Source organism: Pseudozyma flocculosa (genome assembly GCF_000417875.1).
Source record: "Pseudozyma flocculosa PF-1 unplaced genomic scaffold scaffold00002, whole genome shotgun sequence".
NCBI classification, from domain to species: Eukaryota; Fungi; Basidiomycota; class Ustilaginomycetes; order Ustilaginales; family Ustilaginaceae; genus Pseudozyma; species Pseudozyma flocculosa.
Window position 1 is genome coordinate 730656 of NW_006920870.1, and position 24751 is coordinate 755406.

At 66.5% G+C, this 24751-nt stretch overlaps 8 protein-coding genes across 8 annotated transcripts; 5 read left to right on the top strand and 3 right to left on the bottom strand.

The window, feature by feature from the left end:
• Positions 1 to 77: 77 nt before the first annotated feature.
• PFL1_00899 (uncharacterized protein) lies at positions 78 to 1006 on the bottom strand (the record flags this gene model as incomplete). The annotated part of the gene is made up of 3 exons (XM_007878400.1): positions 78 to 259; positions 358 to 500; positions 606 to 1006. The coding sequence occupies 3 exons, from the start codon at positions 1004 to 1006 to the stop codon at positions 78 to 80; spliced, it is 726 nt and encodes a 241-aa protein (XP_007876591.1).
• A 766-nt stretch (positions 1007 to 1772) lies between these two features.
• On the top strand, positions 1773 to 7532 carry PFL1_00900 (uncharacterized protein; the record flags this gene model as incomplete). The annotated part of the gene is made up of 1 exon (XM_007878401.1): positions 1773 to 7532. The coding sequence occupies one exon, from the start codon at positions 1773 to 1775 to the stop codon at positions 7530 to 7532; it is 5760 nt and encodes a 1919-aa protein (XP_007876592.1).
• Positions 7533 to 8483: 951 nt separating this feature from the next.
• On the top strand, positions 8484 to 9309 carry PFL1_00901 (uncharacterized protein; the record flags this gene model as incomplete). Its single annotated transcript, XM_007878402.1, has 2 exons — positions 8484 to 8788; positions 9000 to 9309. The coding sequence occupies 2 exons, from the start codon at positions 8484 to 8486 to the stop codon at positions 9307 to 9309; spliced, it is 615 nt and encodes a 204-aa protein (XP_007876593.1).
• A 637-nt stretch (positions 9310 to 9946) lies between these two features.
• On the top strand, positions 9947 to 10847 carry PFL1_00902 (uncharacterized protein; the record flags this gene model as incomplete). The annotated part of the gene is made up of 3 exons (XM_007878403.1): positions 9947 to 10387; positions 10529 to 10684; positions 10785 to 10847. 3 exons carry the CDS (start codon positions 9947 to 9949, stop codon positions 10845 to 10847), a joined length of 660 nt encoding a protein of 219 aa, XP_007876594.1.
• Positions 10848 to 11551: 704 nt separating this feature from the next.
• On the bottom strand, positions 11552 to 14664 carry PFL1_00903 (uncharacterized protein; the record flags this gene model as incomplete). The annotated part of the gene is made up of 3 exons (XM_007878404.1): positions 11552 to 11992; positions 12111 to 12574; positions 12687 to 14664. The coding sequence occupies 3 exons, from the start codon at positions 14662 to 14664 to the stop codon at positions 11552 to 11554; spliced, it is 2883 nt and encodes a 960-aa protein (XP_007876595.1).
• A 1167-nt stretch (positions 14665 to 15831) lies between these two features.
• Positions 15832 to 17955, top strand: PFL1_00904 (uncharacterized protein; the record flags this gene model as incomplete). The annotated part of the gene is made up of 3 exons (XM_007878405.1): positions 15832 to 17549; positions 17639 to 17716; positions 17841 to 17955. 3 exons carry the CDS (start codon positions 15832 to 15834, stop codon positions 17953 to 17955), a joined length of 1911 nt encoding a protein of 636 aa, XP_007876596.1.
• A 933-nt stretch (positions 17956 to 18888) lies between these two features.
• Positions 18889 to 19651, bottom strand: PFL1_00905 (uncharacterized protein; the record flags this gene model as incomplete). Its single annotated transcript, XM_007878406.1, has 2 exons — positions 18889 to 19307; positions 19393 to 19651. The coding sequence occupies 2 exons, from the start codon at positions 19649 to 19651 to the stop codon at positions 18889 to 18891; spliced, it is 678 nt and encodes a 225-aa protein (XP_007876597.1).
• A 1114-nt stretch (positions 19652 to 20765) lies between these two features.
• Positions 20766 to 24698, top strand: PFL1_00906 (uncharacterized protein; the record flags this gene model as incomplete). Its single annotated transcript, XM_007878407.1, has 6 exons — positions 20766 to 21036; positions 21156 to 21466; positions 21576 to 22551; positions 22674 to 23495; positions 23621 to 23853; positions 23970 to 24698. The coding sequence occupies 6 exons, from the start codon at positions 20766 to 20768 to the stop codon at positions 24696 to 24698; spliced, it is 3342 nt and encodes a 1113-aa protein (XP_007876598.1).
• Positions 24699 to 24751: the final 53 nt, after the last annotated feature.

The window sequence follows — 24751 nt, forward strand, 5'->3', positions numbered from 1 at the left end:
GTCGACATTGGAGCGTGCGCCTGGGTCGGATGACAATCGGATTCGGCCATGTGCCCTTTCTGCGTGGCCGGGTGCGACTACTCGTCCTCCTCGCCCCGCCTGTATGCGACCATGGCGTCGATGCGGTGTACATGGGTGCTGAAGCTGCGCAGCTTGACCTGTTCCGCCTGGCCCTCTGCGATGAGCCTGGCGTCTGACTCGGTCCACTCGACTGGCGCCTCGGTGTCGCGATCTGTGTAGGCGAGGATCTGGAAGTGGCCTGCGGGGTGCAGAAGCGGGCGGATCCGAGGGGGGTCCTCGTGTCAGCAGCCACTCGGACGAGGCAAGCAGAGGGATGGGCCGCGCCGGCCTGCTCACAGAGCTCTTCGAGGACGGGAAGGAAGGTGCAGCTGGCGGTGATCTGCTTGATGATGGCGGCGATTTCGGCTCGGATCTGCGCGTCGGTCTTTTGCTTTGCCGCTGGAGGCGCTGCCTTGTCACCTTCTGCTGGTGTTGGTAGCCTGGCGATGAGGCGAAGGGGATCGAAGCGATGGGATCGTTAGCGGAGGGTGAGATCGACATTCTCGGCCCGGGGGTCAAACGTGCCGGGGTCCGCCGCGACTCACTCGTTCTCCTTGCCCTCTGCTGCCGCCGCCGCGGGCGCCTGGTTCTTTTGAAGTACCTCTACGTCAAACTGCCACCTCTCCCTCGTTTCGCCCGTCTCGCGCTCGACGATGGCGACGACGAGGCGGGTGACTTTTCCGCGCTCGAGCCAGTCCTGGAGCTGGTTCATTGCGCGTTCGAGGTAGTCTGCGACGCTGTCGTCGGTGGTGACGAGCATCTGGAGGCCGTACTTTTTCACCGTCTTGAAGTCTTCGGACGGGTAGATGTTGCGCTGGTAGAGGATGGACTGGACGCAGTAGGTGAAGAACTCGTGGACCAGCGACGTCGATCCCTTGAGCGAGAGGTGGGAGCGGGTGGGCGCTGCGGCGAGCGTGCCGGTGCTCGTCGATGGTGCGAGCGACATGGTGCGCGTGTGTCGGGAGTGGATGCAGCGGTCTTGGTTGGTTGCGTGAGCGTGACGCCAAAGGGAGGGAGAGAGAGAGGTAGTGAGGGTAGTGGATGGTGATGGTGGTTGCGTCGGTGGTGGTGGCGGCGGGCAAAAAGTGTTTGTTGGCCGCTGCCTGCCCGCCTGCCTGGCTTGCCTTTGCCGCTGATGATGGCCGCGTGTGTTGGTTTACGGGCGGGCGTGGCTAGGCCAGGCCAGGCCTGGCTCCCCCTGCCTGCCTCAAACTCCACACGCGCGCGCGCCTGGCCTGCCTACCTGGCTGCCTTTCAGCCTGACGGCGGCTCGCTCGCCCTCGGCCCAGAAAAAGTCCAACAGAGAGGCTAGGCCTGCAGGCCCGCCAGCAAGGGTGCGCGTTGTCCAGCCGTGGGGTCCTGGCCGGCCCGTGCTCGTTTGGCCCGGCCAACTTGGGCAATGATGGCTCGCGCGCTGCTCCTCCTATCCCGCCGCCACCACCGTGTTCACTCCCGCACCCATCCTTCCACCATCCTTGCTTGCTATTCGATCAGAGGGCGTCTCCAAGAACCATAGGCGCCCATCTGCGTAAACACTGCGCCCGTCTTCTTCCGCCATGAGCCCCACATTAGCAATCACCGCCGCACCGCTCGTCTGATCCGTCTCTCCCCTTGGCCACTTCAACGACCCCCCGAGCGGATCACCTTTGCAAGCACGGCCGCTGCATTCTTTCCGACCGGAAGCTGAGGTCAGTCTAGCCGCCACCGCCACCATGGGCCAGACGGCGTCCACCAGCGGCGCCCGCATGGCCGGCATCTCGAACCTCGTCGCCGAGGTCGGCAACGATGTCCAGTACGAAAAGAGCATGGGCTCGTCGCGCTTCCTCAAGGCCATCAAGGCGCGCCACCGCGGCGGATCCCTGGTCGTAAAGACCTACATCAAGCCCGACCCCACCATGAGCCTGGCCAACCTCGTCAAGCGCCTCCGCATCGAGCGAGAGTCGCTCGCCGACGTGCCCAACGTCCTCACCTACCAAAAGGTCATCGAGACCGAGCACGCCGGCTACCTCATCCGCCAGTGGCTCGCCAGCAACCTCTACGACCGCATCAGCACCCGCCCCTTTCTCAGCCCCGTCGAGAAAAAGTGGATCACCTACCAGCTCCTCTTTGCCATGCGCGACGCCCGCGGCCGAAAGATCCCGCACGGCGACCTCAAGTGCGAAAACATCCTCGTCACCTCGTCCCTCATGGTATACGTCACCGACTTTGCCGCCTCCTTCAAGCCCACCTACCTCCCCCTCGACGACCCCGCCGACTTTTCCTTCTTCTACGACACGTCCGGCCGCCGCACCTGCTACGTCGCGCCCGAGCGCTTCTTTGCTGCTGCGGGGACCGACCTGCACTCGCACGCGCGCGGCACGGCGGGCCTGGACGAGATGCACGCGCCGACGGACGCACAGGGCGGCCGCCTCGACGAATCGTCCTACATGGACTCGCTCGGCCTGTCGAAGCGCAAAGCCAAGGTGACCGAGGCCATGGACGTCTTCAGCATGGGCTGCGTCATTGCCGAGCTCTGGAGGGACGGCACGCCAACCTTCACCCTGAGCCAGCTGTTCAAGTACCGCCAGGGCAACACCGACGTCGAGACGATCCTCGCAGAGATCCCCGACGTCCACGTCCGGGACCTGGTCCGCAGCATGATTGCGCTCCGGCCCGAGGACCGCAAGTCGTTTGACCAGTACCTCTTGGACGGCTACGACCGGGCCTTTCCCGCCAGCTTCTACGACTTCTACCATCACTACCTGGTCGAACTCCAGCGGATCTCGACGCCGGCCTCTCGGCAGGATAGCGGGCCGTCGGGCATGGGCAACCGCATCGTCTCGCAGACCGCGGGCGCTGCTGCCGCAACGCCGTCGATCTCGGGCACCTCGGTCACCGGTGCCGGCCCGCACGTCGAGGCTCGCGCGTCTGATCGGCTATACATCGAGGCCGACGAGCGCATCGAGCGGCTGTACGAGGAGTGGAGCACCATCATGCGATTCTTTGACGACGACGGTGGCGGTCGAGGGGACGAGATGGCCAAGGGTACGCCACGCGAGGCGACAGGGCTTCCGCGTCGATCGTCGACGACGAGCCTGGACCTGCACCGCGATACCGAAGACGAGGGGGCCGACGACGATGCCGCGGCAGCGAGGCAACGGCAACACGACCGGCTCAGCAAAGAGGCCGCCGATCGCTTCGTGCCCGTCCAGCTCCAGATTCCCGGCCTCGAGAGCCAGATTCTCGCGCCGAGGAAGCGGCCGCTGCAGGCGGATGGCACCGCGCTGATCGTGCTCTCGGTGATCCTTGCCAACGTGCGAAACTGCCGCCGCCCTTCGTCCAAGTGCCACGCCCTCGACCTGCTGCTCCACCTCTCGTCGCGCTGGCTCACCGACGAGACCAAGCTCGACCGCGTCATTCCGTTCGTCATTTCGCTGCTCGATGACGAGGCTGTCACGGTAAGGATGGCGGCCATACGCTCGTGCACGCAGCTGCTGCTGATGGTGCGGGTCATCACGCCCTCGAACGCCTCCATTGTGCCGGAGTACATTGTGCCCAACGTCCGGCACCTAAGCCTGGACCCGTCGACTGCGGTGCGCTGCGTCTTTGCGTCCTGCGTCCTGCCCTTGGCGGACACAGGCGAGCGCTTCCTGCAAATGGCCCAGGCCATGCGCGCCGAGGGCGTCTTTGCCATCGAGCGCGACCTCTCTGGCGACTTCCTCGACAGCCAGCCGGACGAGGCCAGCTACGACGCCCAGCTCGTGGTGCTGCAGAACCTGGTCCAGGAGCAGGTGACGACGCTGCTGACCGACCCCTCGGCCTCGGTCAAGCGTGCGCTGCTGGCCGACATCGAGCCGTTGTGCCGCTTCTTTGGCGCGGCCAAGACCAACGACGTGCTTCTCAGCCACATGATCACCTACCTCAACGACCGCAACTGGCTTCTGCGCGAAGCCTTTTTCGAGGCCATCGTCGGCGTCGCCCAGGCGGCCGGCAACCGCAGCCTGGAGGAGTACATCCTCCCCCTGACGACCCAGGCGCTATCCGACTCCGAGGAGCACGTCGTCGCCAAGGTGCTCAACAGCTTCCGCGGCCTCGTCGAGCACGACCTCTTCGCCAAGGACAAGATCCTGCGCGTCCTCGCCATGACCGTCGGCTTCCTGTGCCACCCGAATATCTGGCTGCGCGAGGCATGCGCCGGCCTCATCGCCGCAGCGGCTGCCAAGCTCGATCCGACCGAGCTGTGGGCCGTCGTCTACCCGTCCGTCCGACCCCTGCTGCGCTCCGACATCCACGAGTTCACAGAGCCCGTCCTGCTTGACAGCATCAAGGAGCCGCTGCCTCGGTCCATCCTGCAGGCCGCCATCTCATGGGCCTCGAAGGCCAACAAGACCCTGTTTTGGAAGTCGAGCCCCGAGAGCCGTGACGCGGCCGGACTGCAGAACGGCCTGGCGACCGAGGGTGTGGGGCTGCTGCTCGGCCGCGAGGGCAAGGACGTCGTCCATGCGCCCATCCATCGCACCGACGAGGACGAGGCTCAGCTGGACAAGCTCCGCGCCGCGGGGATGAGCGACGACGACGAGATCAAGCTGGTGGCGCTGCGCGACTACATCCGCAGGGTGTCGAGGCAGTCTTCGCCGTCGCTCTCCAAGGCAGGCAGCAAGGCGGTCGCCGACTGGGCCGAGGTACTCTCGCCGGCGGAATCCGGCGAAGGCCTGGGCCGGATCCGACCGGCAGTCGAGGTCCAGCCGCTCGAGGGTGTCACGCCGCAGACGATCTTTTTCAGTCCCAACCCCGGCTCATCGGCCAGTGCCGCCCTGCAGGCCCCGCTGCGCGACAACGCGTCGTTGATGACTGGCACGTTCCGTTCGCAGGACGATGGGTCTTTCACCGCGAAGGTGGCCAAGCGCAGGCTCATCGGCCAGCGTACCCCTTCGGACGGGTCGCTGCTCAGTCCGATGCACGAGATCCGACGCCGGCTGATCCACGACCAGGCTTCTCGATCCGCATCGGCCATCGCGATGCCTGCCACGCCGGGACCCGTCGAGCCCATCAGCACGACCACCTTCGCGACAAAGGCGGTTCCGGGCAGCAGCATGTCGCCGATCCGCCCAGGTCCAGCCAGTCCATCGCCATCGCAGACGCACACCCGGCTCGGGCCAGGCAAGGCGTCGCCAGCCGTGGCGCCGAGCCCTTTTACGGCCACGGGCACCATGAGCGACCTGGCGTCGCGCCTGCGGAACCTCGAGGTCGGATCGCAGCACGCCGGTTCCAGCCGGGCCACTCCGGCCGACTCGGCCACTCCGACGATCCGCGGCGGAGGAGCAGCGGGAGCAGGCGGCGAGGCTCACGTCGCCGAGGGGTCGACGTTTTCCAGCACCTACGACGGCAACGATCCGTACATCCGGGCACATCTCGAGGTCGTGTACCTCAAGAACTTCCGCGATCGGCCCGAGTTCGGCCCCAAGGTCGCCAAGGGACCGCCGAGGCGCCGGAGCGCCCGCGCCGCGCTGCCTTCGGGCTCGCGGACGAGCTCGTCGAGCAGCAACCGACGGCCCGAAGGCAACCTGATCGCCTACTTTACCGAGCACACGGCGCCCGTTACGTCGCTCGCCGTGTCGCCGGACCACCTCTTTTTTGTCTCGGGATCCGAGGACGGCACCCTCAAGGTGTGGGACACGGCGCGGCTGGAGAAGAACGTGACGTCGCGGTCGCGTGCCACCTATAGCGCGCAGAAGGGCAGCATCACGGCGGTCATCGCCATCGAGGGCAGCCACTGCGTCGCCAGCACGGCGACCGACGGCAGCCTGCACGTGTGGCGCATCGACGTGAGCCAGAGCTCGTCGATCCCGCGGTACGCCAAGCCAAAGCTGATCAGCAACTTCCAGCTGAGCACGCCTCGCGAGTACGCCACGTGCCTGGTCGAGAGCGTGTCGGACGCTGCGTCGATCCTCATCCTCGGAACCACGCACAGCCGCCTGACGGTGCTCGACCTGCGGACGATGCAGGTGCTCAAGACGCTGCGCAATCCGGTCGAGCACGGGCCCATCTCGTGCCTCTGCATCGACCAGAAAAAGGCCTGGCTGCTGGTGGGCACGCTGGGCGGCAAGGTGTCGCTGTGGGATCTTCGGTTCGGGCTCTTGCTCAAGAGCTGGGACGTGGGCGCCACCGCCGACGGCGCGGAGGCCAAGTCGGGCGGCGCCGGGCTCTTTCGCGTCAACGGGATCGCACTGCATCCCAGCAAGGGGGCAGGACGCTATGTGTTGGTCGCATCGGAGCGCTTGCCGGAGTCGCCAGCGGCGCGGTCGCGTGGGAGCAGCCAGCATGACGACGCGTCGAGCCCAGCGGACGGTCGTACTGAGGCCCAGCGGCAGCGGCATCCGCGCGCCGACTCGACCGAGGTGTTGATCGAAACCTGGGACATTGACCGAGGCCTTCGCGTCGAGACGTTCGAGGCGGGGCCGTTTCCTTCGACGGGCGTCGCGAGCGAAGCCCGGCCGACGATGCTGGCACCCGCCTCGGCCGCTGCTCTATCGACAGAAGGCGCCGCCCCACCATCGGCGCTTTCGGCGGCGGCAGCCGTGGGCAACACTCTTGGCGCAGCGGCGGCCATCGAGCAGCTCATACAGCAGCAGAGGGCCATGCTTGCCAGCTCCGTGGCCCCATCTCCAAGTCCAGGAGCTGATGGCGAACGGGTCAACAGCGGCTCCGGCTCGACGAGCGACGACGACGACGACGACGACGACGATCTCCGCGACGACTTGCTGGCATCGCGGCCCGAGATGCGGACGGGCGCGCGGATGCGCGAGATTCTTCGTCCGCCCGCTGCATCGAGCTGCCCGGTGCGGGGCCTGTACGTGAGCCTGGACGGCTACGTCTCGTCGTCGATGGCATCGGCGACCTCGACGGCGGGCAACGCGCAGCTGGCCGGGGGATGGCTGGATGCGGGCAAGCTGGCGGCGGAAGCGGACGATGCGCACGCCAACGCGCCGTCACAGGGCAGCGGCGGTGGCGGTGTGGCGGGCTACATGCTGACCGCTGGCGAAGATCGCAAGATCCGATTCTGGGATCTGGGCAAGGTCGAGAAGGGCGTGTGCATCGGCACTGTCGACGAGAAGAGCGAGTTTCGGTCGTTTGCAGGCGGAGGCAGGGCACAAGGGCGAGGCGCAGCCAGGACCGAGGCCGAGGCCGAGGATGAAACGGCGACGGCGGCGGACGCTCAAAGGGACGAGGTCGTGTCTGCGGGCGTGGCGACGACGACGACGATGACGACGGCGGCGGCGGCGGGTCCGACGAGGCACATTCACCACCTGTACGTGGGCGGCTCGGCGCGGGCGCAGATGCGCAGCCCGCTGCTGGCGCACCCGCAGACGCAGGCGGCCAACGCGCTGAGCCGGGTGCACAAGGATGCCATTACGGCGCTGGCCGTCATCGAGCACCCGTTCCGGTGCATCGTGGCGGGCGATCGCGCGGGCTGCCTGCGCGTGTGGGAGTAGGGCGGCGGCGACGGCGCGCCCGTCTTTGTTTTGCCCACGCATCGCCACGATGCACCCCTATCTGTCATTTACTGCGGGTCCCGCTCCTAGCTCGAGCAGTGGCGGTGGCGGTGGCGGTGGCGATGGCGGCCATGTCGCTCTGTCGTTGATCCTTTTACCCTTGCCCGGGAGAGAGGCCAAAGCAGGCATGTGATTTCATCTGACTCTGAGCCAGGCGGTCAGGCGAGGCCTGGGGACGAGGGGCAGGCGCCCGCATGCGCATCCGTTTTGAGGCCGGAAAGGCGACGGCGGCGCAAGCAGGCAGCCAGGCACGATGGCAAGCTAGAGGCAGGGCATTTTGTGTCTGCCTGTGCCAGCGGTCCAGCAGCAGCATCGGGCAGACTTGTGCGAGTAGTGTGTTGCGCTGGTCAGGACATCCTGTCTAGCCTGGTGGTCCGACTGAGTCGCTCGCGAGTCGGCCCTCGATCTATCTACCTCTACCTGACCCACTCTGGACGGCTAAGAGGGGCGGGCGCGCAGCAGCTGGACTGGGGCGGGGCAGCGGGCAGAGCGAGGCTGGCTAGGGCGGGCGTAGGGCCTGGCTGGGGCAGTCCAGGGCTGGGGCAGGCTCGACCAGTCCAGGGCAGGGCAGGGCGGGGCAGCGCAGCGCAGGACCGACGAGCGCGCCCGGGCCTCTTGTCGCCCCAGGCTGGCCGACACCCCACGCGACCCTCCCTCTGCTGCCGCGCTTCCACCTTTCCCGCTCGCCCGCTCTCCCGCTCTCCCGCTCTCCCGCTCTCCCGCTCGCTCCAGCAACAACAAGTGAGATGGCCAACAACGTCCCGTCGCAGCCCCTAACATCCCTCTGCTCCACCATCAGCACCGCCGCAACTCGCAAACCCCGCCACCGCATCCTGGCAAACCAGCAAACCAGCAAGCCAGCAAAGCAAAGCAAAGCGAGAGGAACCCACCATGCAGCCCATCGACACGACCCAACTGGCGCCGCTGCTGTCCCAACTGCGGCGCTACACGCGCCAGCACGCCTCGTCGCCGCCAGACGAGCAGGTCGACCTCTGCCTCGTCAGCCGCGACGGCGGTCTGCACCTCGTCGACAGCGCCCTCTTTAGCCACGCCGTCCGCACCGAGCTCCTCGCCACGGCCGCGCCCGGCCCCGAGCCCGGCGTCCGCATCGCCACCGTGACCGACTCTTCGGATGAAATCGAGACCGTGCTCCTCGCCCGTTCCAACGACGTGTCGAGCCAGGAAGAGGTCTACGAGTGAGTGGCGCGAGTAGCGTTCAGGCAGAGGAGGGGTCGCGTGTCTGTGATGAGGTGGGGTCGCGTGTCGCCCGACGGGCCGCCGGGTACGAAGAGCGCATCCTGATGGCCATCCCAACGTCACCTCTTTTGCTCTTCCTCGCCCGATGCTGCCTGTGTCTTCCATCCTCACATCTGTCATCTCTGTGTCCGCCCTGGCCCGGCCCGGCAGCCGCATCAGCCGGCTCGACGCGCGCGACACCGTGTTTCTCATGGAGCGGTTCGCGCGGTACGAGTGCTGGGGGTTCGAGGTGCGCATCTGGGCGCAGCTGCGCGATCGCCTCGAGGGCCGGGACCGCCACCTGCTCGACGACGCCAAGTGGCTCTCGGGCGTCTATGCGCAGGCCGAGGCGCTGGAGCGCTGGGAGGTGTGCGAGTTTCTGTGGCCCCACTGCCGCTGCTGCGCCATGTTCGGCGGTGGCGGTGGCGAGGAAGGCGGTTTTGATCGCGAGGTGGACGTCAAGCGCAGGCGTCTTTGCTAGGCGGGGCGGGAGGTGACTAGGGATGGATGGAGAGGGGCCACGAGGGCAGGGTAGGAGGAGGGCGACAAGGAAGGACGAGGTGGCACAGCCTGGTCGTCGCCTTGCATCGCTCGCTGGTTGGCAGCGTGTTCGGGCGTGGGCGGTCGTTGGCTCGCTTTCGGCCTCAATCTGTGCACTGCTGGCCAGCTTGTCTGCTTGTCCGTTTGACGGCGTCCGGGGCTGGAGGCCAAGCAAGCCAGCAAGCAAGCAGGCGTCCGACGTCGCCGCGGTCCCCCTTTTCCTCGCCCTTTTTCGCCGAATTCAAAGTGGCACGGTCCACCCGCAACCAGGCCTCCCTCCACACCGGGGGGCGGCCCTTTTTGGTGTCTTCGGCGCTGCACCGCCTCTCTGCTCCAGCTTCTCTCTCTGTGCCTTGGCGCAGCGCCGCCGCCCCATCGTTGCTGCTTGCCACCACCACCGCCGCCGCCGCCATCACCGTCGCCACGACCGGATCCAACGACAGCGCAAGCCCTCTGTGCCACTCTATCTGACCACAGGCGCACCGCAGTCCCGCTCCTCGTGCGTGCCAGTCCATCCTCGTCGACGCACCCCTCTCGCCCGCCCCACTTTAGCCCCCGTGCGTGATCGGCCCCGCCCCATGACGTCACCTTCCTCGTCCGACCCGACCCTCTACGCCGCCTCGCCGCACGCCCGCATCGACGGAAAAGAGGCGCGCCGCCGTCTCCGCCGCGCCCACCGAGCGGGACACTACACCGACCCGACCTACACCACCCTCCTCATCCTCGCCTGCGCTCTCGTATACTGGTTCTTGCCCCTCGACCTCCTCCTCCACCCCTTTTCCTCCTCCTCCTCCTCCCCTTCGTTGAAGCAGACGACAAGGATGCCCTGGCAAAAGACCATCACGCTTTCATCCCGCACCAAGGGCTGTCACCTCGTCACCAACGAGGTTTTGCCCCAGATCGAAGAGGGCATCAAGGGCGTCAAGATCGGCATGCTCACCCTCTTCATCCAGCACACCAGCGCCGCCCTTACGACTCAGGAGAATTTCGACTCCGACGTCAGAAAGGATCTTGATATGGTACGTTTACATGGCGACCCAGGATGCCCCGAAGAAACATCAGAGTGCTGTCGCTGAGCATTTGACCCAATCACGGACCGGCTTCCTGCGCCTCGCGGGCGACATCGGACCCCTCGACGTCGCTGCTATGACGACTGTCAGGCCCTCGACCACATCGTCCCCGAATCGCTGCCTTGGAGGCACACCGACGAGGGACCGGACGACTCGGCCTCGCACACCAAGACGAGCCTAATCGGGCCGTCGATTAGCATCCCTATAACAGACGGCCGTCTCAACACGGGCACCTGGCAGGGCATCGTGAGTCGGTGCACCCCTGCACGTACAATGAGGTGCGCCCTCAACCTGCTGACGCAAAATCTCCTTGCTCCCCGCTCTCCTACCGCCCTTTTCCACGCAGTACCTGTGCGAGTTCAGGCGGATGGCGCACAAGAGGAAGATTGTGGCTACGGTACTGCCCTGAACGGTCTGCACGGAGGCCCGATGCTCGTATGCGTGCGGGAGGCAGAGTGGCCGTCGCACCGACGCGGCTGAGACGAGTGCCGCCCGACCGGAGGACCGGCGGTCCTCGCAGACGAGCGACGTGGCACATCTTCGGTGTCGGGCATCAGACTATCGCACGTGCCAGCTTCCTCGGCACCTCATCCATCTCTTTGCCCCGACTAGCCTTCCCGCGAGAGCGCCAGATCGAGGACCGTTTCGGTCCGTCACCGCGGCACACGACAACGGCTGCCATGACATGCGCCACCCTCTGGGTGCGAGAGAGAACAGGCACAGGTCTTCTTCGGTCGGGAAGTAGGCTGCTGCGATGCAGCGACCACGAACGCAGAGGCGGTACAGAGGGCATCGTCTTGCCAAGCGTCGGGCACGCCCGTCGGTGCGCGACCAAGAGGAGCACGGTTACGCGCCAAAACGATACGGCACCGAACTTGCTACCCGTCCTCGCGGGTACAGCATCGCTTCGCTTGGGTGCGACGTTTCGCTGAGAGACGGACACGTCCTCCGAAATGGTGCCAGAGTCGACGAGAGTCTCGTTCAGCTGCGCAGCGGCACAGTTGTTCCACGATCTCGACCGCTCACCGTGTCGGCCGTGGCGATGTTGCAACTGCGGGTCAAGACGGGGTCACTTCTCGGCACGGGTGTCTATTCATGTGACAAGACCGTCGACTACAGGCCGATCCAGGAGCTGCGGCCGCCCGGGTTGTGCAAGGCCGTCATGCCCGTCTTTACGCGGACGACGCCGCCGCCACCTCCGCTCGACAGGCTGCTGAGCGGACTCGAGAGCAGGACGGGGCCGGTGGCGGTGGCGTCGGCGGGCGGCGGTGCCGGGCCGGACGGGATCCGCGGGGTGGCGGGGGCGTTTGCAAAGTTGTTTGGCCCCTCTGCGGCTGCGGCGCCCAAGGTCGCGGCGGCGCCACCGGACTGGGCCGCCGAGATGGCCGTGGTGCTGTGCCCCGTGGCGTTGGCGGTGGCCTGGATCGCGCGCACCGCGTCGCCGGGCAGGGGCATGAAGGACTCGGCGCACCACTCGTACCAGACGCGGCCGTTGCCCGACTGGCGCCACATGTGCACGTCGAGCTCCGAGTTGGGCGGCAGGTAGAGCGGGTCCTAGGAGGCGGGCAAGGCAGACAGGGGGGCCAGACAAAAGGGCAGGGCGGGATCAGGGTTGGATAATGTCAGCGCGGGTCGCCCGGCGTTGGGGTGGCAGGCGCGCTGCGTCACGCACCTTGAACGGAAAGTAGATGGGGAACCAGCTGAGCATGTCCTTGGATCCGCGCATGGGGTCCGGGTGGATGCTCATGGCGACGTCGCCGTAGAGGTGAGCCTCAAAGTAGCCGGCGAGGCCGTGGCAGGTGCCCGGCTGCGGGATGTGGAAGGTGTGGGTGGCGGAGCGGACATTGTGTCCATTGGTGAGGGGCAGGCCGTTGGCGTCGTACACGAGGGCGGTGACGGCGGCGGGGCGGTGCTCAAACGACCAGCTCTCCTGCACCTGGTCCCACGCGTGCCGCCCGCCTGCCGCGGCGAGCAGGGCGACGTTCTGGAACAGGACGACGTAGGGCGTCTCGGCGGCCTTTCGGAGCGCCTGGCCAGACGACGAGGCGGAGCCGGACATGACCTCGGTGTGCAGCTTCGACGACGTCAGCGGCGAGAGGTAGGCCGTGTACGAAGAGGGGATCGAGATGCCGTCGGCTGTCGGTCGAGGGTGGGCGAAACGGAATGGTGGCGTCAGGCGCCATGGTGAGGTCAGCTCCGTCTGATCTGTTGCAGCGCCCCCTTGGCACGATCCGCACTCGGCACTCACGTTTGAGGAAGCGCATGGCGCCGTCGAGGCATTCCGGGCTGAGCTCATTGTCTCCGAAGCTGCCGAGGAGCTCGCTGACGACAATGTCGGGCCGCTCGTGGAGGCTGTGGGGCACGGGATGGGTGCGCATGTCGCCGTAGCGGACGTCGACGAGGTCGCCCCAGTCGAGGGCCTGCCTCTCCTGGAGCGTCACGAGGGCGTTTGGGTTCTTTTCGAGGGCCGTCATGCGGACGGCCCGCCCTGCGCGGCGAGAAGCGTTGAGGCAGCGGTCGACGAGCGGTCCGCGCCCGGCGCCGCAGACCCAGATCGACGTCGTGGATCCCGCGGGCTTGTCGAGGAGCGCCTTGTAGACGGCCTCCTCGTACAGGGCGTACTTGACCGGGTCGCGCTCAAAGACCTCGTACGTGGTGCCCTCGAGGTTGTCCATCAGCGGCTGCAGGGGTGCCTGGAGCCAGTCGGTGTAGCCGCGAGCGAACGCGTCGACGGCGCTCTCTGGCGGCGCCGTCTTCTCCATGTGCTTGACGTACTGCATGTACGCCAGCGGTCCGCCGCGGGTGTGGGTGGGCGGAGGCGTCTGGACGCCCGAGAGGATGACGGTGGGCGCCTTTTTGATGAGCGACTTGATAAACGTCTGCGACGCCTTGGACAGCACGGGGAAGCCCTTGGCGTTGGCGAGGTAGGCGACGCTGGGCAGCCAGAGCATGCTGACGGGCTCGGCGATCCAGCGACCGAGCACATTGGGCGAGGGGAGCGGGTAGCCAAAGTCGAGGGCGACGTGAAGGCGGGTGCTGTACGAGCAGAGCTGCCGGACGTGCTCCCACGTCTCCCACGCCCAGTCGTCGTCGGCGCGCAGCAGGGCAGCGGCCGCCGAAGGTGCGGCCGCAGACACATTGGAAGCTGCGGATCCGGACGCGCCGAGGCCGTGGCCCCTGGATGCCTGGGCGGCCAGCACCTTGGCCAGGCCGTAGGGCGACGAGATGGGCAGCTTGATCGACAGGTTCATCCACTGCCCCGCCGGCGCCGCCTCGGTGCCGCCGCTAGAGAGGCACGAGTTGATGGCGCGGGCGTAGTCGGGCAGAAAGGGGCGCCGCGCCGGTTCGCTCGAGGGCGGAGGCAGGACGACGTTGGAGATGCCCAGGTAGGCGGCGTACGCCAGCTCCTGCCGCAGCGCAATCTCCGAGTCGAGGCGGACGCCCTCGTCGAGCGAGTCGAGCTCGATCCACGGGCTCGCCAGCGCCACGAGGCCCTCGGTCTCCTCGAGCTTGGTGACGGTCACCTCGCCCCTCCGGAACGCGGGAGCACGCCGCCACTCTTCGGCCTCGCGCGCCGTGTCCATAAACGTCGCCTCAGCCGGCCGGAATCCAGGCGAAGGCGCCAGCTTGCCCGGGCCCATCCCCGATGCGAGCCCGTGCCGGCTGCTGCTGCGCGCCATGCCGCGATCGTGAATGGCGGTGCCGCCGTTGCCCCACGCCGACACGTTCGAGGGCGAGCCAATAGCGATCGAGACGGGCGCCCTCGGCGAGGCCTGGTTGGGGTCGGCGAGGCACAGACGCTCCCAGCGCTCCTTCCACCTCTCGTTGGCCAGCTCCAGCACTAGGAGGTCGTAGCCCTGCGACCTCGAGAGCGACAGCGTCCTCTGCACCGGGCCGAGGCCGGCGAGCGCCGCCGCTGAAGCAGCATCCAGATCAGCGTCGAGGCCCAGCGCGGCAGGCGAAGGTCCCGTGGCGGCGTGGAGTGCGTTGGCGTGAGAAGCCTCGATGAGCGTCGGTAGCGCCCCGCCTGGGGGCTGGACGTGCGAGCGGCGGTGAGCATTGGTCCCTAGCGGCGGCGACGGGGCCTGGGCGGTCGACGGGGAAAACGAGAGGACCGAGGTGGGGACGTGCAGCCCGAGCGCCAGCGGCTGGCGCTCGCTCTGCTGGCCGTTGGGCAGCGGAAGCTCCGCCGGCTGAGCCGATGATGATGCAGCGCTGGCGTCCATTGATGCAGAACCAAAGGTTAGGGGCCCCTCGGAACAGCCGCGGGGGATGGCGTAGCGCGTCGCCGGAGCCAATCGCGTCCCGCCCGAGAACGTCGGCGGTGTCGGGTTCGAAAAGGGGAGAAGATGCTACCTTGGTGTCCAGTGACGAGGCGGCGAGGCGACTGCCTTTTGCAGAAGCAGAGTGCAGAGTGCGAGGGCTAAGCAGCGACTCGAGACGAGAACAAAGAGGAAGAAGAAGAAGGAGATGGCGGGACTGGTCGAACGAGAAGGAGCGGTCGGTGGGTGGAGGCTGGTCGCGGACGGTGCGCCAGGCCAAAAGCGGGCGTCGAGCTGGTGTTGGTCGGTGTTGTTCGCGTGAGGTCTGGCCGGCCGTCGGGGGTGCGGGCTGGGCTGGCGGTTGGGCATGGCTGGGCTGGGCTGCACCCTGGATGTGGATCTCTGCTGCTGCCGCTCCCTCCTGGCTGGCTGGCTGGCTGGCGCGCTGGTCGCCTGGCTGCTCTGCCCGCCTTTTTTTCTTCTGTCTCGAGCGGCAGGCAGGCGCCAGCCTGACCCTGACCCCGGTCCAGCCCGCCCGCCTGAACCCTTGGCACACGACGTGGCCGCGACACAGGTGCAAGGCCAGGCCTGCCTGCCTGCCTGGCCAGGCTAGCGGGCAGGCAGGCAGGCAGGCAGGCAGGCAGGGGGCGAGAGCTACGCGCCCTGCTGGTTGACCCGCCCGTCTGCCCGAGTCCCGCGACCACAAAGACGATTTAAGGCTTGAGGTGGAGACGGCCCCTTCTTTCCTCGCCACGACCACCATTCAGCGGCCACCCCTCTTCACTTCGCGCCGTCTCGCAACGACTACCAGCCTCTGGCCGTCTACCTGTTCAGCGCGCCGATTCGCCGCGCCCGTCCTCCATCTCTTCCCCTCTGGAACCCCTATCCCCTACTCCCCCGACCATTCGCATCACCTTCCGACAGGCACCCTTCACCGGCATTGTCTACGGACCTCGTTCGAAGACCGACCCCCGGCCGTCCGGCCATCGTCAACGAACCACAACGGCCGGTCCATCGCGCCTAGTCCTTGTCACCACGCGCCTGGTCCTCGTCACCACGCGCCTAGTCCTCATCCCCACTCGCACGGCCCCTCTCCCTCTCCCTCGACCGCCAAGCCGACCTCTTTTCAAGATGCTCAAGTACCAAGAGCTCAAGGAGATGGCCCTCAGGAAGACGCGGGAGAGCGACGAGAAGCTGGCCGCCGAGCTCAAGATTCAGCAAAAGGAGGCTGCCGAGCGCCGAGCCAAGCAAGAGGCCAAGGAGAAGGCGCAGCGCGAGGCCGAACGCAGGCTCCTCATCAAGCGACTCCAGATGGAGAAGGAGGAGGCGGCCAAAGAGCGCGCCAGGCAGCAGGCCAAGGCCAAGGCCGAGCGCGAGGAGGCCAGCGGCGGTCCTTCCATTGTCAAGTCCGCCAGCGACGCCGTCAAGCGCAAGCTCCTCGGCATCGGCATCAAGAGCTCGAACCGATCGAGCAGCGCCTCGACTTCCTCGACCCGCCGGCGCAAGTCCAAGAACGACGAGGACGACTTCGTCGGCAACCGTGCCGACCGCCTCATGGGCAAGGCCTCCCCGTCAAAGCCCTCGTCGTCGGCAACCGCCTCCTCGACCAAGTCCACGCCCAAGCGTCGCTCGGTGCCGCTTACGCGCGAGGAGAAGAAGCAGATCAAGCTGGCCCGCGAGTTCGGCACCCTCCCGGTGCGCCGTTCGCCGCCGCTGAAGTCGAGCGCGGCAGTCGGACCTGCTCGCACCTCGTCGTCTTCGTCGTCCTCGTCGCCACTGGCAGTTCGTTCGGGCTCCAACGCGCGCTCCAAGCCGGCTCCGAGTGAGGGCTTGGTCGCGCTCGGCACCAAGAAGCGGGACATGAGGAGCATCGACGAGATCGAGAGGGACCTCCGACGTCTTCGAGAGGGCAAGTCGGAATCCGGCAAGTCGCAAGTCGAGCTCGAGAGGGAAGCGACCATGCTCCGACGCCAGAAAGCGATGGAGGAGCGCCGACGCACCGAGCTCGAGGCTCGCGAGATGGCCAAGAGGAAGAGGGACAGCGGTGGCGATGATGACGACAACGACGACAACGACGACGACCTCTTCGGATCCGGCGACGAGTCCGACGCAAAGGACAAGCCGGCCAGCAAGAAGACCAAGACCGCGGCCTCGAGCGCTCCCGCGCCCTCCACCACCACCACCAACACCACCACAACCGCCACAGGCACCGGCGCCGCTACCCTCGCCAGCAAGACGCCGCGTGCGCCTGCGGGCTCTTCGATCTCTTCGTCCGCCGCCGTTCGCCCGCGTGACACCATCCGCAACTCACCGCCTATCCCGAGGCGCGGCGGCATCAACCCGGCCGACTTCCTGCCTGGAGCTCCGCTCCGCGCGGAGGCCAGGCAGCGCCTGGCCGAGGTGGCCCGGAACAAGGCATCCGCGATCGACCAGCGCTCGACCCCGTCCAAGCGCAGCAGGAGCCCTGCCGACGACGACGCCGCCACCGCCGCAGGGGTCGTGGCCACCAAGAAGGCCAAGGTCGCCCGCGACAAGGACTCTGCCGCTTCCAGCCCTGCGCCGATGCGCCGCGAGACGGAGCGTGACCGCTTCATTCGCGAGCAGGAAGAGAAGAAGGCCGCCAAGGCACGCGGCGAGATCGCCGCAGACGCGCGCCCCAAGGGACACCGCGCTTCGGACAGGGACCTCCGTCACCATCGCCGCTCCTCCTCTAACGAGAGCGAAGAGAGCGAGGCGGACTCGTTCGTCGCAGACTCGGAGAGCGGCTCGGACCGCAGCACGGGTGGTCGCGGCGGCGATCCCAACCTTCGAGACGAGATCTGGAAGCTCTTTGGCAAGGACCGGAAGCAGTAAGTGTCGTCCGCCACCGGGCCCCGGACTGGCGTTTCGTTCGCTTCGCTGACCAGCCGTTCCTGTCCTCACCGCTCTCGCTCGACAGGTACGCCAGCCGTGTGGTCGACAGCGACGACGACATGGAGGCCGACGCTTCGGCCGTCCTGCAGGAGGAGCTTCGCAGGTGAGTGCCACGCAGCGCGGTGTTTGCGCCTAGCTCCTGGGGTCGCAGGCTTGTACGCGATAAGAGAGGGAGACTCACGTCGATCCCCTCTCTTCCCTTCCCTGGGGTGGTCACGACCGCACAGCGCGAGGCAGGCTCGAGAGGAAGACAAGCGCGAGGAAGAGCTCGAGCGCAAGCGCGAGCGCGAGAAGGCACTTCGCAAGAAGGCCGCCGTTGCTTCTGCCTCGGCTCGCCCCTGAGGCCGACGCAACCCTCATCCATACCCATCATCATCGATACCTTACCAAGGCGCAAGCGCATCAGCAGCAGCTGTTGCCGCCGGATACATCCAATCGCTCGACTCTACACCGGCATCGGAACGCGCAGACGCGCTCGACTCTACACCGGCATCGGAACGTATCCAGACATCGCCCAGCCGTCAAGCCGCGGCCCAGGTAGCCGCCTCTGTACGTGGATCACAGGCGCGCGCTCGACGCACAACTACATCTAGCATCAAGACGCCATCAGACATCGCCAAGTCGCGAACCGGACCTCACACTTGTACATCTATCGCCGGCGCAGACCCAGTAGCAGCATTCCAGCAACGGCACGCTCAACAGCTCTCTAGCACCTGGACGCATCCAGACCCCCAAAAGAGCCGCACATCGGCCGCTCAGCAAGCAACCGCTTCGTATCATCCGCATTCCTGGCCCATCACCGCGCGATGCCTCGTCTATCCTGGCCCTTACCTCGTATCGGGCAGACGCTTCCCTTTTGGCACTCTGTCGCACTCGAAATCATCTTGTTTGGGCTTCTCGGTCGCAACCTCTCCACTGTTTTATAGCATCGTCGCGATTCCACATCGACTTCCGGATCGACAGCCACACGAAGCCTTGTAACATTAGCAGCCGGCCGCGAAGCAGATCAATCGACTCTGGTTCCCCATCCCCTGCGGTGGTGCTGGCTTTGCAGCCGGCCCTCGCTGTGGTCGCTGTGACTTTGAGTGCGAATGCGAGCAGGCAGCAGTCAAGCCGACCTGAGACCCCGATAGCTGGACCGCAGCTGTGCGGGCGAGACTGACTGCTGATGCGCTATGGGGCGCAGCAGCCCTTTGTAGCGGCTGCTCGGAGCTCCGACTAGTGCCGATGCGATGCGATTGAAAGGTCATGGCCGCTGCCGCGAGGGATTGCGGCCTACGCGCTGAGCTCGAGCACCCATGCGCTGGCAGGCTGGATGCGGCGGTAGTAGCTGTCGATGGTCTGAGTGACCTTGAAGCCGAGCTTCTCGTAGAAGGCCCTGGCCTCGTCGTTGCTGGTCTGGACGTGTAGGTAGACTGCCGAGACCTTCTTTTGCACCTTGACGGCCTCGGGCTTGATCTCCTTGCCGTTCTTGTCCTTTTTGGGCGCTGGTTGGGGCGCGTCCTTGTCGGTCAGCTCGACGGTTGAGCCGGGGCCGGCGGCCTTGAGCACATGCTGGATCAGGGCGGTTGCGAGGCCGAGGCGGCGGTAGGGTGCGAGCACGCCCAGGGTTGCGATGTAGACCTTGACGGCGTCGTTGCCGTCGGCCTCGAAGCGGCAGCAGACGTTGGACACGGCGATGTCGTTGAAGAGGCCTGTTGGGTCCCCGGGGAAAGAGGATGAGAGTCAGGGAGGGCTCGTTCAAGAGGTTGTGGTTCAGCGGACTGCTCCGCCACTCACCGAGCTTGCAGATGCTGGCGACGTCGGGATCGAGGACGTCCTTGTAGAAGCGCTCCGAGTAGCTGACGGGGAAGAGGACGCTGTTGAGCTTGCGCAGCTGGCCGAGGTTGTTGGGCGTCAGGTCGGCCACGTCGATGCGCTTGGGCAGCAGCGCTCGCACGGGCGCTGGCGGCCGCGGCTCGTAGGTCATGGGCGGCGCTGGCCAGGAGCTGCTGGACGGGTCGGACGGAGTCGTTGAAGAGGATGCTACGGCGGCCATGATCGTGTCGGCACGCTCCGGTGGGCGCGAGAGATGGTGCGGTGCAGGTAGGGCTGAGGGTCGGTCGGTCGGTCGGTCGGGCGCAGAGTCGAGAAGAAAGCCTCGGCTCTCGGGGTTGGCCGGTTGGGCTGGCGGGCAGGTGTATGTTGGGCTTGGCTGCCTGGCTGTCTGACAGCCTGACCTGGCCTGGCGCGGCGCAGGTTCGGTCTGGCCCCGGCAGCCTCCACCAACGCCCGCTGCGCCCTCGTTCGGATGGCCCGGCGCCCGCCAGACGGAAGCGTCCCGCCTGTCACCTTTCACAGCGCCTCTCTCTCTCCCCTCACATCTAAAGAGGCCGGCTGCTCGCCTTGATTGCCTGCTTGCTTGCTTGTGCTTGCCAGCCTGGATCAACCTCTCTCGACGCAAGGCCAACAGGCAATCAGGCCGGCGGGCAGGTGGGCAGGCGGGCAGGTGGGCAGGCGGGCTCAGACGCGGTCTACGCCACCGTGCGCAGCCAGCTTGCCTGCCTGCCTGCCTACTCAGCCTGCCCGCGGTGTGCTGCTTCTTCCTGGCGCTCGGTCCTCCTTCACAGCTCGAAACGCAGGCTGGTGGGGACGTACGTGCCGCTCGCCAGCCGCCCAAGCTGGCCTGCTTGCCCAACTGCGTGGGGCCTGCAGGCCAGAGCATCCAGCGAGCGGTCCGGGCCAGCGGGCGAGCCTGGCCGCCTGCTCCTCGATAAAACGATGCGGTGCCGGTGGGGACGCGACGGTGGCTGAGCGCCTCCCGCCTGGCTGGCCTCTTCTTCCTGTCTGACGGACCCCCCCGCCTCTCTGGCTTGCCCACATCGCCTTCCCTCTCGTCCACCATCTTCATCCCTTTTTGCACCAGTTAGTTGAGGCTGCCGCCGCTGCCTACACTACGCTAGCCACCCCCATCGCCACCGCAACGCCTGGCCCTGTGGCCACCGCCGCCACTGTCCGCTCCCCCTCACTGCGCCAGGCGCTAGTTCCAAACTGCTGCCGACGCCACCCTGGTGCTCACTGTCCACTTTCCCGCCGCTCTTCGACGTCGGCTCGAAGTAGCTGGCCAGCGGTTCGAGCTCGTCTCGTACGCACTGCAGACGAGCGGGGACAGTATGGCCGTGTACCTCGACGGCGAGCTGGTAGCTCGCATCGTCCTCGTCGAGAGGGAGCCCGTGCTCATGGACGAGGACAGCGATGTTGACGACGCCGCCATCGCCCTCCGGCTGCCCCCGCTGGCGCCCGCTCCGGTCGGTGGCGGAGAGAGCGGCGATGCCCCGCCCGCATACATCCCGCAGCTGCCGATCGAGATCATCATGAAGATCTTCTACTCGCTCGAGACGAGTCAGGTCCTTGCCTTTTCGCGTGTCAGCAAGGCCTTCAGGGGTGAGTGACGTCCGTGCCGGTCCAAGTCACCGGCACCAAGGCGGTGCACGAGGACAGCTCCTTTCTGACAAACGATATGGGATCCTTCCTTACCCACGGTCCCCCATGCATGCCTCCAGCCGTCACCGAGGACCCGCACTGCATCGCCGAGCACTTCATCCAGCAGCACTACCCGCACTCGATCTTCCGAGCCATCAGCTACTCTCGCACCTTCACCGCCGAAGTCTTCGATAACCTCATCAAAAGGGGCGCGCCGCTTTCGCGCAGCCTGGTCCAGGAGCTCGGCCGAGGCCGCTTCGGCGCGTGCCCCTCGAGCCGCTACAGGTACTACGACGAGGAGTTCCACGACTTCCCCTACTACCCCACCTCCTGGGGCCTCAAGCTCAAGTTCAGCGCGTGCCTCGCCGTGATGAAGAAGGGCGAAGAGATGGTGAGTAGGACGGGACGAGGGCCGTCGAGGCGGGCGCAGCTCGTCTGCTGACCCTGCTCCCCTTGCCTGTCTGGCGTGGTTTGACTTCTTCTCGCTCGGCATCCGGCAGTACGGCGACGGCGTTCGCTTCGAGCACTTGCAGTCGGACGAGGAGACGGTCGCCACGCTGACCGAGGGGACGCTGTGGTCCGCGTGGTCGAGAGACAGCACTTCCCTTCGCGAGCTGATGGAGCAGGGACGCTACCTGCCCCTTCCGCGGCACGAGGGCCTGACTCGCGGCGAGACTTTCATCTCGAGGATCATGGCAAAGTTCCCCGACGTCGTTCCGCTCGCCCTGGGCCCCTGCCAATGGGAACCTACCGGCGAGCAGCGACGCCAAGCCCTGTCGACCGTCTTCATGTGCCTGGACCAGCCCGAAGGCATCGACGCTTGTGCCAAGATCCTCGAAAAGGCCGAGCAGCTCCGCCAGTATCCGGGCTTCGACCTCACCTTCGAGCTTGCAAGCGACGTCGTCCGGGACTCTCTTGACGCCGACAACCTGCGCCCGCTCCGCGCGGCCTCGATCGACGGGTTCGAGAAACAGGTCAAGGTGCGGGACGGCTACCGTGCCCTGCTCCAACTCGACGAAAAGGGCGCGCTGGACTTCAAGCTCGCGTCGGTCGTCGACGCCGCAGTCCGCAAGGACTGGACCCGGGAATGGCCGCTGTCGTCGTTCAAGGCTCTGCAAAAGGCTGCCCGGGACTTTCCGTCCAACTCGTTGCTGATGGCGACGCCGGTGCTGCTTGCGCTGTGCCAGTACATCCAGAAGCATGGCAGGGGCGCTATCAACTTCGGCACAGAGCTCGAGTGTGTCCGCATCACCGACGTGTCGATCGCCAACACACTGCTGTCGAGGAGCATCACGAATGTCGATCTCGTCCTCGACATCGCCGCCGAGGTCATCCCCGACTTTGACGAGGGTGCCCTCGTTCGCTCGACGCTGCCCAAACTGCTCTGCCAGCCCTTCAGGGAGGGGATCCTTCTGGCTCTGCACCGCAGGCGGCCTGACTTCGCTGGCATGCTCGAGGAGGCCCTGATGGTTCAAGGTGGGCACCGAACGCGCGCGAGCCCTTGCATCTCCAACACGACCAAGGAATTGCGTCGCGCTGACTGCGATCGCTTGGATGGCTCCTCGTGCCTCCCTCTGCCCTTTGCTTGCCGGTGGTAGACTTCCACATCCAGGAGCTGACCGCGGCCACCAATCATCCAAAGCTTCGCTGCCACTTCTACAAGTTCGGCCAGCCCGCCGCTTCGCCTGCCCCCCGAGCTGCAGGGGACGCGCCCGGCATGCGCAGCATCCTCTCGTTCGAGACAGCCTACAGGTCGTACTCCCGCCACGACTGGTTCAGCACGCGAGCGCTCAACTGCAAGTACAAGTCCTTTTTCACCAACTTCTGGAAGCTCAACGGCCACACCGCGCCGGGTGCCGACGGCGCCGCACAGGACGACCTGATCCCAGGCCCCAACATCTTCGGCCTGACGCCGTCCTTCCCGGCGGAGCCTGCACAGCCTGCTGACAGCGATGCCTCCGGCCAGTCCTCCTCAACCGCGGGACCCTCGACAGCCCCTAGCCACGGCGCGCGCGAGCAGCAGCCCACGGTCGAGCCCGAAGCATCGCACTTCATCTTCCCTGGGCACTTCCACAACAAGCAGTCGGTCGAGTGCGTTCAGATCCTCGGTCGCTCGCCGGCGGCTTCGCTGGTCCTCTCCCACGCACTCATCAACGGAGCCGGCTCGGAACTCATGAGCGCCCTGGTCACCGCCATGAAGCCGCTGTCGTTCGACCTGGGCCACTGGAAACTGCTCGCCTGGCTCGGACAGGCCCCGCCGCAGGTGATGGTCGACGCCATCGCCTACGGCGCCCCCTTTTCGACCGACGGCAACCCCTGCGACATCCCGCGCTACGACATGCACCTGCTCAACACCAAGCGCAGGATCGCCAAGGGCGAGAAGGCCCTCGCGCGAAAGATCGCCGGGGCCGAAGGCGACGGTGAGCGAGGGCACGCGGACCTGCTCTGCAGCGGCAGACGAGACGTCGTCGCGGCCACCGAGACCGAAGCAGTGGCTGACGTCATTTTATGATTGCTTCCATCTACCTGCTTGCGCATTTTCCAGCGTCTTGTGCAGGGTCCAGCGCCGCCGCCGCCGCCGCCGCCCGCACGCCTCCGAGGTTCAATGCAGCTCGGGACTTGAAGGGCAAGGAGACCAAGCTGGCGCTGCTCGAGGCCGAGGGCAAGGCTGCGGCCAGCTGGGACGCCCATTACCCGCCCAAGACGGCCGAAGACAGGACTGCGGCGTACACCAAGCCCTCCGAGGACCACAGGCCGGTCCGTATCGGCTTCGGCAGGGTAAGCATCGAGCCGCTATAGTCATAAGTGCTGCTTGCACGGACAACTGGCCAAAGAAGGACGAGTGTACGCTGACCAAACCAAGCTCGACCTGCTCGCGACGCGACAAACGCCAGAGCGTCGTCTACCTCTCGGAGGACGAGACGCGACGCCGCCTCAAGTCGATCACCGAGTGGATCGACCACCTCGAGGGCCTCCTTCGCCTCGAGCTCAAGCTCCACAGCCTCGAGGTCTTCCTCGCCGCGGAAAGCGGCGAGGCGCGTGCAGTCGAGAAGACGGCCTTCCTCCGTGAGCTCGAGCGCAAGTACGCCGGCGCCCCCCTGCCCATGCTGCGAGGCACCCAGCGGGAGCTGCAGCGGACGGTCGACCAGTTTGAAAAGCATGCCCTGGCCAAGCGCGCCGACGCAGGCGACTTCGGCGCGGCGCTGACGCTCGAGCTGGCGGCGCTCGAGGAAGACTTTGAGAAGCACCACGAGGCCATGCCTGCACTCAACCCCGACGGCTCGAAGCCGCACGCCGCCAAGCGCCGCTGCGTCGATGCCAAGCCGGGCCGCAGGCAGTCGAAGCGCGTCAGGATGGCCGAGGACGACAGGTACGAGGACAGCGCCGACGAGACGTTCGACATCGACAGGGAGCTCGCAAGGGAGAGGCTGAGGAAGATGCGGGCCCGCAGGGAGCGAGTCAGGTCCAAGCGAGCTGCCGCGACTGCCGCCGTCGAGGGCGACGCCGACCTCGCCCCTGACGCCGCATCCGGAGGTTCTGGATCCTGCTTAGAGCCCGGCGACGATGACAGCGCAGACGACTCCAGCGACGGCGACATCGACGACGAGGACGTCGAAGAGTGAATGGCATGGCCTTTGCAGTGACAAAATGACGATGAGCCAACGCCTGATGCCAA